Source organism: Danio aesculapii, chromosome 20 (genome assembly GCF_903798145.1).
Source record: "Danio aesculapii chromosome 20, fDanAes4.1, whole genome shotgun sequence".
Lineage (NCBI taxonomy): Eukaryota > Metazoa > Chordata > Actinopteri > Cypriniformes > Danionidae > Danio > Danio aesculapii.
The window spans coordinates 52,311,525-52,326,753 of NC_079454.1; the positions used below are offsets into that span (position 1 = coordinate 52,311,525).

General features: G+C 37.9%; 1 protein-coding gene across 2 annotated transcripts in view; it reads right to left on the reverse strand.

Annotated features, from left to right (window-relative positions):
* The window catches only part of disp1 (dispatched homolog 1 (Drosophila)), a 151,960-nt gene that overhangs the window by 56,613 nt on the left and 80,118 nt on the right, over window positions 1-15,229 (reverse strand). The window contains exons 1-3 of one of the 2 annotated variants that reach the window (XM_056480958.1): window positions 14,748-15,167; window positions 4,210-4,412; window positions 396-693 (exon numbers count right to left, since the gene is read on the reverse strand). In XM_056480958.1, the coding sequence (XP_056336933.1) occupies window positions 396-693; window positions 4,210-4,369 (458 nt within the window). In that variant the 5' untranslated portion in view covers window positions 4,370-4,412; window positions 14,748-15,167. Of the gene's footprint in view, window positions 1-395; window positions 694-4,209; window positions 4,413-14,747; window positions 15,168-15,229 lie in introns of those variants that run through there. The other variant, XM_056480957.1, reaches the window with a different exon arrangement.

Here is a 15,229-nt window from a genome sequence, read left to right on the forward strand (position 1 = left end):
ACTCTGGAACAGTAATATGATTGGCTGTTGTCCACTGTGACGCATTGCCACTGACATGTTTCGTGAATGAACTGTGAAATGCACCAAAACTGTGTGGCAATCTTCATGTGTAAACATCATCCCAGGAAAACGCAGTGAAGATACACCCAATGAGAAGAGACGTCTGATAACCAAGATGAGCAGGTAACTGTGAAAAGGGCACGACGTGAGCAAGATTGAGCACCATTTTGACCTGCACTATTATAATGGTAAAATCTGCATGACCAGGACTCTGACAGAGAGTCGGCGCCCTTTGTCTTTCGTGCGTTATGTTGTTATGAAATAACCTGCCATGATTTATGCATTACTTTTAAAAGATCAGAGCATCCCCATCACCAACCAAACGTAGTGCTCACCTCAGCGTGGCCATGTTGGGCTGGTTCTGCAGATGCTCAGGCCAGTGATGCTGCATGCAGAAACAGGGGACGCCCTGGACGCAGCAGGAGCCCATGTGGAGCGCAGCGGACGGCACGGCGCTCTGGAAAAGAGCACAATCCTGCTGGTTCCCGTTACAGCAGAGCGAGCAGCACACACAGAAACCCGGAGGCAGAGCATTGGGCAGCAGAATGGCCAATCTCTGAGCATCTGTGAGCTGTGATGAAGAGGAGGAAGAGGAGGAAGATAGACGTGCGCTTTTGAGTCCACCGTTCTGGCCTGTGGGGAGGGAAAAACTCACTTTTACCAAACTTTAATGCGTATGAAATATTGTGCTTCTTATTTATTCATTCATTCATTCATTCATAATTTTTTCATTCATTCATTCATGCATTCATTTGTTTATTCATTCATTTCTTCATTCATTCATTCATTCATGCACGCATTTATTTATTTGTTTTTCATTTCTTTGTTCATTCATTCAGTCATTTGTTCCTTCATTCATTCATTCATTCGTTCATTCATTCGTTCTTTCATCCACTATTTATTTATTCTTTCATTTATTTATTTATTCATTCAATTATTCATGTATTTATTTGTTCATTCATTCATTCATTCATTTTTTCATTCATTGATTCCTTCATTCATTTATTCCATTCATACATTAATTTGTTCATTCATTTATTTATTTGTTCATTCATTTATTTATCCATTCATTTATTTATTTATTCCATTCATTCGTTCATTCATTTATTTATTTGTTTATTCATTTATTCATTCATTCATTCTTTCATTCATTTGTTCCTTCATTTATTTATTCATTCATTTGTTTATTCATTAATTTATTCATTTGTTCATTCATTAATTTATTCATTTGTTCATTCATTCATTCATTTTATTCATTCATTCATTTACTTATTTATTTTGTTTCATTCATTCACCTATTCACTTATTTGTTCATTTATTTATTTGTTCATTCATTCATTTGTTCGTTCATTTATTTATTCATTCATTCATTCGTTCATTTGATCATTCATTCATTCATTTACTTATTTATTTTTTATTTATTCATTCATTCATTTACTTATTCACTCATTCATTCATTTGTTCGTTCATTCATTCATTTTATTCATTCATTCATTTACTTATTTATTTTGTTTCATTCATTCACCTATTCACTTATTTGTTCATTTATTTATTTGTTCATTCATTCATTTGTTCGTTCATTTATTTATTCATTCATTCATTCGTTCATTTGATCATTCATTCATTCATTTACTTATTTATTTTTTATTTATTCATTCATTCATTTACTTATTCACTCATTCATTCATTTGTTCGTTCATTCATTTATTTATTCATTCATTTGTTTATTTATTCATTCATTCACTTATTTCTTTTTGGCATTTGCATTGGCTTGGCTTTGGCTTCTTTCATGGCAAAACCTATACTTAACATAGGACTGAACAAAATCGTTTGAGCATTGATATCGCAATGTCTGTATCTGCAATATTCACCTTGCAGGGTTAGATTATTTACTAAAGATTAAAAGATGAAGGCATTATTAAATAAGATCATTTTAAAATTGTTTATAAAATACACTTCTGTACTTGAACACTGATAGATTCTTCAGAAAACCATAAAGCCCTGTTTATTGATTTATTTTTGCTTATAGTTTATTAAAATGTATGCAGATGCATATGTGTATCGATATAAACATATCACAATATATTTCCTTGTCTTGTGTGTGAAAAAGTACAGTGGGTCCGTAATGTAACCTTGAAGAACTGATACACCAGGGAAAATAAGTAGTGAACACACTGTCATGGTTTTTCCTGGGAATAATGTTTGTAAAGGAGCTGTTGACATGGAATTGGACCAGATTTTGGTAAAATCCGAACATTACAAACATAAAAATAAAACAAAACAAATCTGAAAGATGGAGTTCTGTGTAATAAGAATAAAATAAAGGTAAGAGAAGGAGCTGAACTATTGAAATGTGTTTAATACTTTGTATAAAAGGCTTATTTGGTGCTGCAGCTTAAACACGCCTCTCATATGGAGAATGAAGTCACATGCATTGCTCAGGTGTGAGTTTCTCACAGACTTCAGCAGTGTGTCAAAATCTTGATGCTTCAGTGCAGTGCTGAATTTGTAAATGAATAATTTCCAGAGCAAAACCAGGAAATAAACGTTACTGTGATCGACGACTTCTGCCTTCCTGAAACATGACGTCATTAAATGATGATAGCGCAAAAGAGCATCAAAATTCTGAACAGTCTTGAATTATTTTGTGCCATATAACATTATAGGTCAGTCATGGATAATAACAAACACGTAGCTACAAACATAAATCTTATGAAACATCACTATTCAGTTTACTGACACCACTGACATTCAGAAAAAATGATAATGAAATAACTCACTCGGTCTAATCTTCAAGAAGAGCACACGGTTACCTCTTCCGTCATGTTTTCTGGCTGATTTGACTTGCTTAGCTTCTGTCTCCCACTATCCTGATTAGGGCTGTGCAATTAATCGAAAGTCAGTTTCGATTTCGGCTTCTAACGATTATGAAAAAATTAATCAAAAAATCCAATTCTACAACTTTTATTAGTAAAACTTTGTAACTTTCATAAATAAGCGCTATCCTTATTTTACTATACAATCTATGAAATATTGGCAATAACCATAACCACGCTGTTTATGAGGATGAATTAATCATGGGTTGACCAAGGCCACCTTGCTACAATATTTGTCAAGCGCATTTGAGCATCACATATTATTCGCACATTTATTGAATGGAAATGTTTCCGACTGACGTATGCAAATTCGTCTTCAGATGGCGCCTTTATAGCAATGTGCGTGGAGTCGATCACTCCGATTACATTGGGAAAACCGGCGATCACTGCAAATCTCGCTATAATGTTTGGCTGGTCAACTGCATGGTATGGAATCCTTATTTACCTACTAGACATGCGGATGATGCCATCCCATACAGCTGGCAGTGCACGGCTCAAAGATACTTTGTAGTGTGCAATTTAACATAATTGCCACTAGGAGTCGCCAATGAAAATAAAACAAACACACACAAGAAATACACGTACGCCAGATATGAAGTTGGCGTGGACCAACGTACATTCTCACGTTAATTTCATCGTTAGTAAATCCAAACGTTGACACATGAGGCCCCTGGTGATTGGATGGACCACTCTACAGCTTGATTTTCTTTCTCTGAAAGCATCTGAGAGTCTCCTTGGCTGTGTTTTGGATCACTGTCTTGCTGAAATGTCCACCCTGGTTTCATCTTCATCCTCCTGCTAATGTAGATGTTGGACTGAAGGAGCTGATATTTATTTACACTGAGGAAGGGCAGAGGGTTGCTGAAGAACTACTGAGAGATTTCAGCTGCTGTCTGGGCTTTCACTGCTAATCTGCACCTCCCTTTCTTCATGTGTTCAATACTTTTTTCCTTTGTCATTGCATTTCATCATACATAACTTCATTTTTAAACTAATTAGTTTTGTTTTCTTTGCTAACATGGATTTATTTGCTTGTTACCAACATCTGGGGTAAATTTCAAGTCAACAGCGCCTTTAGAGATACGTTTTCTGAGAAGAATTGTGATGCGTTCAATACTTATTTCTCACATTGTACAAGCGCTTCCCTTTCCTGTTGACATTCTGCAGCGACCTGTGTTTCTGTTTGACTCTCTGACCCTCATGCAAGAGAATAAAGTCATCTTTTAAATATAATAAGACATGTTATTCAGTGATGGAGTTTTAAAATTGATACCTGTCTGCATCATCTGGCTGTGTTCATTGGGCTGTGTGCATGCAGAAACGCTCAGCTCCTCCTCCTCCGGGTCTGCAGGTGTGTTCGTGGTGGGGTAAATGCTGGAGGACCTGCCGTTGCTGAGGGTCTGGAGCTCAGTGAAGTCCTCGCTCAGAGCCATGATCAGTCCTGCTCGCCGGCCACACGCTGCTGAAGACTTTAATCTGCAGGTAAACACAAGCACGGTCACTCTTTTACAGTCGCTCAATACAAGAACAGTTGCGAATAGGGCTGCGCAATATATCCCAAAATACAACTTAAGCTTAATTGTTTAGCAATTTTCACAATAGTTATCGTTTCCGCATGGTGGCTCAATGGTTAGCACTGTCGGCTCACAGCAAGAAGGTCGCTGGTTTGAGCCCTGGCTGGGTCAGTTGGCATTTCTGTGTGGAGCTTGCATGTTCTCCTCGGGTTGGAGTGGGTTTTCTCTGGGTGCTCCTGTTTCCCCCACAGTCCAAACACATGCGCTATAGGAATATTGTGCATATAACACTCCTGTACATGTAACCCATTCATAACAACCCAATCTATATCAGCTTTGCGTGACTAAAATAGTTTTAAAACATAACATTACCTGTCTAAAGGCTGATTTATACTTCTGCATCAAGCGCATGCATATGCTACGGGCCTACGCGTGGACGCAAAGCCCTCGCCGTGGCTGATGCGCACCTCTCAAAAAATGTAACTACACATTGCAACGACGCGTAGAGCAAGCTCTGTGATTGGTCCGCTTGGAAGCGCTGACAAAAGTGGGCAGGACCGCAAGTCCGTTGGAGCGACTGTTTACAAGTGTGTAGTTCCATGAAGGAGCTCCAGATGGAAAGTTTTATTCTGTGTTTACCTTATGATTAAAGTTGTTGCACATCCACCGGTTCCTGCCTCAAAATGAGCGAGTTTGAGCCACTTGTGCATTAAGGAAGCGTTCAGAAAAAACACCAGCGAAGAAACTCGACACAGAGGAACAAACACCTCACTGCCAACTAGTGTTTCGGAAGAGCAACAGAAACAGCACGCAGAAGTATGAATGCACAGCTAAGCGCGTTGCATGCATCGTTGGTTACGCCCAGGGCTCAACTTGTGCCAGAACACGCCGGATCCAGCACCTCTGAAATCTGCGGTATCTGAAATCTGATGCGGCACCTTAGTTTACCGATCCCCCTCCTCAACCGCCCTCCTCCCTCATCCGCTGTTCACTTTCTTCCGTGACTCCCCAACCCTCTTCACATTTGTCCGCGTCCGCTTACTTTCATCCGCAGCACAACACCCCTCCGCCATCCAACACACCAACCCCACAACCCCATCCCCCCGGTCATGCGCGACACCTCTCCATCCTTGAGTGACATGCCGAATCCGTTACCCCAATCTGTTCCAGGACCTCACAATTCACTAATACTTTTTTAGCCAGCGTGTAAAACCAACTCCAATATTGATTCAGCATTTGTTTTTACTGCTGTCACTCTCTCGTGTCACAGATCTGCACAGATCTGCATGAACAGAGGTGCAATTTTACAAATCTACATTTATTGATAGACAGTTTGGGCTACTTATCAGAATTATGGGAATTATCGAGCCGACAATATTTAATAGGGTGAATATTTTTTAGTCTTACGCCTTAACCAGAATATAAAAATACATAACACATTTAGATCATTTACTGAAATTAGGCTTGGGCGGTATCAAACCTCCTCCCTATTTTACCTCGGTATACAGTATTACTGTGCATAATAAAAAATTATGATGCAAGTCTGAGACAGCGTCACCAAACTGTTGTCTTGTGCCTAAACCATTCAGAAACGTAATACCGTACATGCCACCTTAGGTTCGAGGTCATCTGTTTGATACACAATTTGCAAATTGTCTTGTTTGTATTAGAGATCTGCGCGGGACTACATTTTTTTTTGGGGGGGGGGGGGTGATGTGTTCACGAACAGAAGAGCAAAACCAAAAACCACCCAGCTAAATGATAGTCCTGACAGCCTATAACAAGCTGTATGTATAAACACACACACATAGACGCACAGCATCACGCTCTCTCTCTCATTTACACACACATAGACAGCATCAAACAAGCAACACACATCATCACGCTCTCTCATTCTCACACACACACACTGCATCCATGCGGTTGTGCGTGTGCTTGCTCGCTCGGGAACGGTATTTTTAGACCGCAATCTCCTGTTTAAATTACACCAGAGTTACCGACCGCTCCTGCGCTTTATTCGGACATTTATTCCCGCACCACAAGAAATCAGGTCGGTCCCGCGGCTCCTGCGGTACAGCAGCGGGAATGCAGACCTCTAGTTCGTATTTACCATGTCTCCCTTCTCGTTCCGTCAAACCCGAAATACTGCCAAACTGCAAAGGTTGTGTTTTTTTTCGAGACTAGGTGACTTAGTGCACGACTCGCCGTTTTACCTCACCTCTCTCCTCCACACTGTCCTGTGTTGACAATCACACATAGGCATTTTTAGGCATTAAATAAATCATATTTAATACTTGTCTCCTATATAAGTGCATTGTTTTTATGACAGTATAACGGTATTGAAACTAATATTGTTGCTATTTTTAGACCCCGCGGTAGACCATATTACCGCATTACTGAAATCATTCCTATTAGAATGTGAAGAGACTTTCAACCAGCACAGCAAAACATGTTTATAAAGACAAGCACCTACTGCACCTTTAAAGAGACTTTGGCATGCTTAAAGAGCAGTTCTCATCACTGAACCTCTGGAAAATCATTTAGCTGCAGCTTTAAATAAAAAAAATATAGCAAGCACTTGAGATGGAGAACCGGTTCTGGATTACCAACCCTATGGAATATCAGGAAGAATGGCTCCGTGAACAAAGCGGATTTCAAAGGCGCGGTGTGATTGAAAAGAACAGGTTCAAACACATTGCACAGACAGCGGAGGAGTCTACGGTTCATGCTATGCTTGAATTTCAGCCCCCATGGCCAGGAAACTGTTGCAGAGGAACGACATGGGCCGATATTAAATGTTTGACTGCATGTTTTAAGTGCACACCATGCATATCGCTGTAAAATAAGATCCAACCGTATTACTCAGGTAAACGCACGGCTGTGATTCTGGAACGTTTCCCAGACACTCACAGTTAGTATTTGTGAGTTGTGAGGACATTTAATTGGTGTAAGGGCTTTTATACTGTACAAACTGTATTGTAATATTGGCCAACACAGGAACACAAGCCTCACAGGAAACGCTCTGCAGCTTTACTTTGTGGGAAAACCTCAGTGTGTCTCATTTAGAAGCCTTTGAGTAATGGGGACGTCAGCAATGTCCTCATAAGTCACCTTTTCTATGTACAACCTGTGTCATTATACACATTTGTGTCATTATACGTCACAAAAACACACACGCCGCGCGCGCTTACACACAAATACAAGCATGCACTGACAGACACACATACAAACAGATACGCACACACACACAGACAACAAGTTACAAAAAAATTACACACACACACACACACACACAGACGTACACACTCAAACACAGACAAAGAGTCACACACACAGACAAAAAAAGCACACACACACACAAACACACACAAATGCAAACAAAGAGACAGACACACAAACACAGCCACACACACAGAGACAGACAAAAACACACAGACAAAAATCAGACAAATAAAACACACCAGGCAAACAGACACACACGCACACACACACACACAGACGTACACACTCAAATAGTCACACACACAGACACACAGACAGAAAAACACATTCACACAGACAAAAATACACACACACAAATTCAAATGAGACACACACACACACACACTCAAAGAGACACACATAAACACACACACACACACAAAAATCAGACAAATTAAACACACCCAGGCAAACAGACACACACAGACATACACACTCAAACACAGACAAATAGTCACACACACAGACAGAAAAACACATTCACACAGACAAAAATACACACACACACACAAATACTAACGAGACACACACATACACACACAAAGAAACAATCAAACAAACACACAGACACCCACACTTAAAAGCAAACAAACACAGACACACACACACACAGATACCCACACTTAAAAGCAAACAAACACAGACACACACACACACACACACACACAGATACCCACACTTAAAAGCAAACAAACACAGACACGCACAAACACAATCACACAGACAAAAATACACATTGATAGACGCACACAAACACACTCAAAGAGACACACACAACCACACAGACACGAACACAAATGCAAACACACACAAAGAGAGACACACACACAGACAACACATTCACAGTCAAAAATACACACAGATAAACACATACAAACAAACACACACACTCACACACACAGACAAACACACATACATATACACTCAAATGCAAACAGACACTGACAGAGAGACACACACAGACACATTCACAGACAAACACCTGTACAAACCCACACACACACACACAAACAAACAAAGAGGTACACACACAGACAGACAAACAAACACATTCACACAGACAAAAATACACACACACACAAATGCAAACAAGCACAAATACACACATAAACACAAATGCAAACAGACACTGACAAAGATGCGCACACAGAAACACACACACACACACGCACACGCACGCACACGCACGCACACGCACGCACACGCACGCACGCACACGCACACACACGCACACACACGCACACACACAGAGAGAGAGAGGAAACAAAATCAGACAAAACAAACACACCCAGGCAAACACACACACACACACACACACACAAACTCAGATTCAAACAGACACAAAGAGATACACACACAAACACACACTCAAATGCAAACAGACGCAGACAAAGAGACACACACAGAAACATTCACACAGACAAAACACACACACACGTACACACTCAAACAGACAAAAAAAAAAAAGTCACACGCATAGACAGAACAACACACACACACACACGCCATGATCAGCAGTTTATGTGCAGTAAATGACAGAGGCTCATACAGGTGTCAGGTGGAGACCTGCAATGGAAACCCCAGATCATCTCCAACCACAGACCAAAACTTCACACCAGCAGCCAGAGTCAGGCCATGAAAGATCTCAATTCTGCCCCTCTGACTGTCCTGTGTGTGTGCTGCAAACACAGCGTCTAAAATACCTTCTCCAACCAACAAATCTGCTTGTGTTTGAGCTCGACCGCATCCATTTAAAGAGCAGGCAGATACAGAGATCTTTCTGAAGAGGGAAACCCGAGGGAGAGAAGCTCACTGTAATGCTGGACGCATCGCGCAGGAACTCCAGAGTACACAGAGAAACAAACACACAACCTATTTAACATATAGGAACATTTAACACATGGAAACAGCCGTAATAATCTCTAAAATACACTTTTAAAATCTGCAATATACTTCCATTGTTACACATTTATTTACACAATAATGCATATGACTGTGAGTAAATGAATAAAGCTTCAGATTTCAGGCTTCGATTAGTTGCTGTTGCTTTTATTATAGTAATATATCATCTCAATTTTAACCTTAGCTGCAAAACAGACTACTTTAATAGTTATTGACAAAACAAAATAGCCTTTATTGCATATACACTCACCGGCCACTTTATTAGGTACACCTATCCAACTGCTCCTTAACGCAAAATTCTAATCAGCCAAACACACAACATGCATTCAGCCATGTAGACTTGGTCAAGACAATCTGCTGAAGCTCAAAGCGAGCATCAGAATGGGGAAGAAAGGGGATTTAAGGGACTTTGAACGTGGCATGGTTGTTGGTGCCAAAGGGTCTGCTGTGAGTATTTCAGAAACTGCTGATCTACTGGGATTTTCACGCACAACCATCTCTAGGGTTTACAGAGAATGGTCTGAAAAAGAGGAAATATCCAGTGAGTGGCAGTTCTGTGGGTGCAAATGCCTTGTTGATGCCAGAGGTCAGAGGAGAATGGCCAGACTGGTTCCAGCTGATTGAAAGGCAACAGTGGTCTACAACCGAGGTCTGCAGAAGAGCATCTCTGAACACACAACACGTCCAACCTTGAGGCGGATGGGCTACAGCAGCAGAAGACCACACCGGGTGCCACTCCTGTCAGCTAAGAACAGGAAACTGAGACTACAATTCACACAAGCTCACCAAAACTGGACAATAGAAGATTGGAGAAACGTTGCCTGGTCTGATGAGTCTCCATTTCTGCTGCCACATTCGGATGGCCGGGTCAGAATTTGGTATCAACAACAGGAAAGCATGGATCCATCCTGCCTTGTATCAACAGTTCAGGCTGCTGGTGGTGGTGGTGGATCCATTAGTACCAATTGAGCATCGTGTCAACACTACAGCCTACCTGAGTATTGTTGCTGACCATGTCCATTCCTTTATGACCACAGTGTCTCCATCTTCTGATGGCTACTTCCAGCAGGATAACACACCATGTCATAAAGCGTGAATCATCTCAGACTGGTTTCTTAAACATGACAATGAGTTCACTGTACTCAAATGGCCTCCACAGTCACCAGAACTCAATCCAATAGAGCACCTTTGGGATGTGGTGGAACAGGAGATTGGCATCATGGATGTGCAGCCGACAAATCTGCAGCAACTGCGTGATGCTATCCTGTCAATATGGAGCAAAATCTCTGAGGAATATTTCCAGTATCTTGTTGAATCTCTGACACAAAGGATTAAGACAGTTCTGAAGGCAAAAGGGGGTCCAACCTGGTACTATTAAAGTGTACCTAATAAAGTGGCCGGTGAATATGTTCAGAGTAATTAAATGTTTTAAACAATTTAAATTGCAAAAGGATAAAGTACAGCGTTCTCATTAGTAAACGTCAGGTAATGCATTAAAGTCAACAATGAGAAATAGCCATATTATGGTTTTGATAGAGTAAATTTAATTTTATTAGTTATCTTTATTTAATAAAACAATAACACTTTTGATTTTAATGCATTAAAATAGTCTGAATTTTCAATTTCGTAGGCCAGATTAAAGATCCCATGAATTAAAATAAAGTTTTTTAGTTGTTAGTATAAGCATTGTTAGTTTTAAGGAAATCTATGAGCCAGCGAGCTCCAAAGCAGTGACAAAATTCACGTTTAGAAGATATAAAACAGATATAAACATGTAAAGTTTGCAGTTCGTCACTTTCGCCTAAATGAATCAACGGTTTTATTCACGTCACCTCGTACTTGAGCTTCTCATCAAAACTTCTAACCAATCAAATGCTCTCTAGTATCTGACATGCCCCGCCCCATTCAAGACCCTTTTCATTTGTTCAACCGCACTCACTGGCAGAGCTGTGAAAAAACACTATTGGCTGTTTTAAAAAGGGGAGGAGCTACACTATGTGCCGCCCTCACTTCATGTTTTAGTTGATTTTTCAAACATCGAATGAAAAAAATGCACATTTCAAAGCACTTCACAGGAGCTTTAACATGTGAAAAACGTTTATGTTTAGTCTTCGATAATTTGGTGCTGTGATAGACACCACTGAAAATACAACAATCTGAATATACTCAAATATAAAAGTGTAAATAATAAATAACTATACACTGTATTTTAAAAGTGTCCACGATATTAATATCGTGCATGTTCATTATCACAATATATCGAATATCGGTGTGTGTCTAGAATGAATTATTGTTATTCAATGAATGGGTCTCATTTTCTTAAAGCCAAGCTGCATCAACCACATGCTGATGTAACACATAATTATAGGTTATCTTAAATAAAGTTTACAGATTACAGCAAACTTAATGAGTTCTCTCATACGTGCCATTATTGTCATCTCTTCCCTCGCCAGACGCCTTTAACAAATGTTCAATATTACAAAACCAATAGCAAATTATGATAAAACATTTAAATAAAAGGAAAAATATTGGTAAATCAATATATTGAGCAATCATTAATAAAGTTAACTCTTAATAATTAATTAAGAGTCGCATTTTGTACATTTTTTCCTCATCAAAATTAAATTACACAGGTGATTAGATTAACCCTCTAGAGCAGTGTTTCCCAACCCTGTTCCTGAAGGCACACCAACAGTACACATTTTCAACCTCTCCCTAATCAAACACACCTGAATCATCTTATCATAACATCAGAAGAGACTCCAACACCTGAAGTTAATGGGTCAGACAAGGGACATCCAAAATATGTACTGTTGGTGTGCCTCCAGGAACAGGGTTGGGAAACACTGCTCGATAGGATATTTATTGAAATACTCATTGGAAAAACTTTTCAAGGGTTAAAAGGGTTATTACAAGACTTTTAAGGTCTTAATTGTTATTATTATTATTATTAAGAATTATTATTATTATTAAGACTTTAAGATCTACTATACAGTGCGGAGCATAAATAAGTACACCCCATCGTAAAAAATTTATATTTTTAGACATTTCTGAGTAAATATGTAATATATTTTGATGCGTTTATACAAAACAGATCCATTAGACAGATATATTTATTGAAATCATGTCACCAAACATCTTTAGAAATGGAACAAAAATATAAAAATATAAAAAAAAATAAAATAAAAAATTGTAAATTAGTAAAAAAGTACAAAATTTCCACAAAAACCTATATATTTTTTGTTTCTCTTGATATTTTTCTCTTTTTAAAAGTTTTATTTAATATTACAAAGTATACAAATATTTATTTAATATTTTATACAATATTACAAAGTTAGGCAACGTATTTTTGGACTTTTACTGCAAGTTATTTTGTTGGATAAGCTCCAGATTTGGCATCGGTACTGACTTATATATGCACTAATATAATATTTTATAGCATCCTATAAAAAAATGTAAAAGATAGATTAGTGAGAGGTGTTACTCATATATGCTGAGCACTGTATATATATACTGTAGTAATCGATTTTAATTAAGTTACCATTCACAATTCTTCATGCAATAAAGGGTTAAAAGAAAGTAAAATCACTACTTTAACGTAACAAATTAAATAACATTTTAAATAACATTCCACTGTCTGATATTACTAGTCAAACTACACACTTAATCAGAGCTATATTTGCATCTGAACTGAAATATGATCACTTTTTGAATGATTAATTACGTTGTGCTTGCAAATCATTGGTTTAAGGGAAAGTAATTGAGGTGAAGTTGGTTTTATATTTGCACATTGGTTCATTTTATTGCTCTCTATATTGTTTACCACGCTAATTTGAGTATTCTGTCTGAAATCGCATACAAGTATGGCATGAAAACAACATTAGCACTATTTGATTGACTGTAAACAGTGTTGTACTTAGATAGACATTAGCTGCTAATATGATTTCACTATTTAGAGTTTTACTTTTCTGAAATTATATTAAGGAGAAAATCTGAATGCACAAATTTAAGACCAAGTTTACCTCAATGGGAAAGTATAGAGATTAAAATTGACATTTATGGGGGAACAGGAATGCCTAAATTTAATGTAATGAAATAGTTTTTGTCTAAAAACGGATTAAAGACAGGATTTTTGGTACATAAACAATTGCTACACTGAGCAACATTTCAATACAAGTCATCTGTAATAGCTACTTTTATGACTGATTTGATGACTGAAAATCCAATTTTGTCTAGTTTAACCGTCCAAATACTGAAAAAAAAAACCTCAAACACACATAAAAGAGAATGTAAATCATCGTCTTTTTTAACCATAATTATACTGACAGGACAAGAGCAGGACAAGCAGTAACCTGATGAAAATAAACACACAGTCATTCCTCTTATTAAAGCTAAAATACAGTAAATTATTCACCAGAACTGAATTAATGTAATATAGAAAAGGAAAATATCGTATTAATTAATAAAATGCAGATAGATTTAAAGATAAGATAGATAAACAGACAGACACATTCATTCATTAATTAAAATAAAATACAGTAAATTATTCATCAGAACTTAATGAATCCAATATATAAAAGGAAAATATTCTAATAACTATTAAAATCCTGACATATTTATAGATAGATAGATAGATAGATAGATAGATAGATAGATAGATAGATAGATAGATAGATAGATAGATAGATAGATAGATAGATATATTCATTTAATTACAACTAAAATACAGCAAATTATTCATCAGAACTAACTGAATCGAACATATAAAAGGAAAATATCGTAATAATTATTAAAATGCTAATAGATAGATATACACATTCATTCCTTTAATTAAAACTAAAATACAGTTAATTATTTATTAAAACTGAATGAACCCAATATTTAAAAGCAAAATATTGTAATAATAATTATAAAAATGCTGATAGATAGATAGATAGATAGATAGATAGATAGATAGATAGATAGATAGATAGATAGATAGATAGATAGATAGATAGATAGATAGATAGATAGATAGATAGATAGATAGATAGATAGATAGATAGATAGATAGATAGATAGATAGATAGATAGATAGATAGATAGATAGATAGATAGATAGATAGATAGATCGATCAAAGTTCGGGTCACTTACAGTGTTCAGCAGAGATCCGTGTTTCCATTCCTCATAGACTCACTATACAGTAAGCTCGAGACACAAAACTGATTTAAACGAGACCGGTTGAAGATGCAGTCATAAATTAAGTTCAGATGTCTTCATAAATAGCATGATTATTCAATGTAACACCATCCTAGTCGCCAGGAGTCTCTCCAAAAACCGCGTTATTTACTTTCTCCGGGACTCGACAAACTTTTGTGCCAAAAACATCCAAACAAACGCGCCCGAAACTCCGTAAACAAGCTCAAACTCTGCTTTGAAAACACACTCTTTCGTAAACCGGAACAAAGTAGTATTCCTCAAATCACAACACGCTGTAATCCTTTCGAAAGGAGCGAGCTTTTTCACGCGTTTTCTGAGAACAACGGAGCGCATTGAAACACTTCATCTACTCTACGCAACAAACTACGGCGCTTCCATAAACCAAGGAGAGACGGGACCCATGACGTCATCGGACG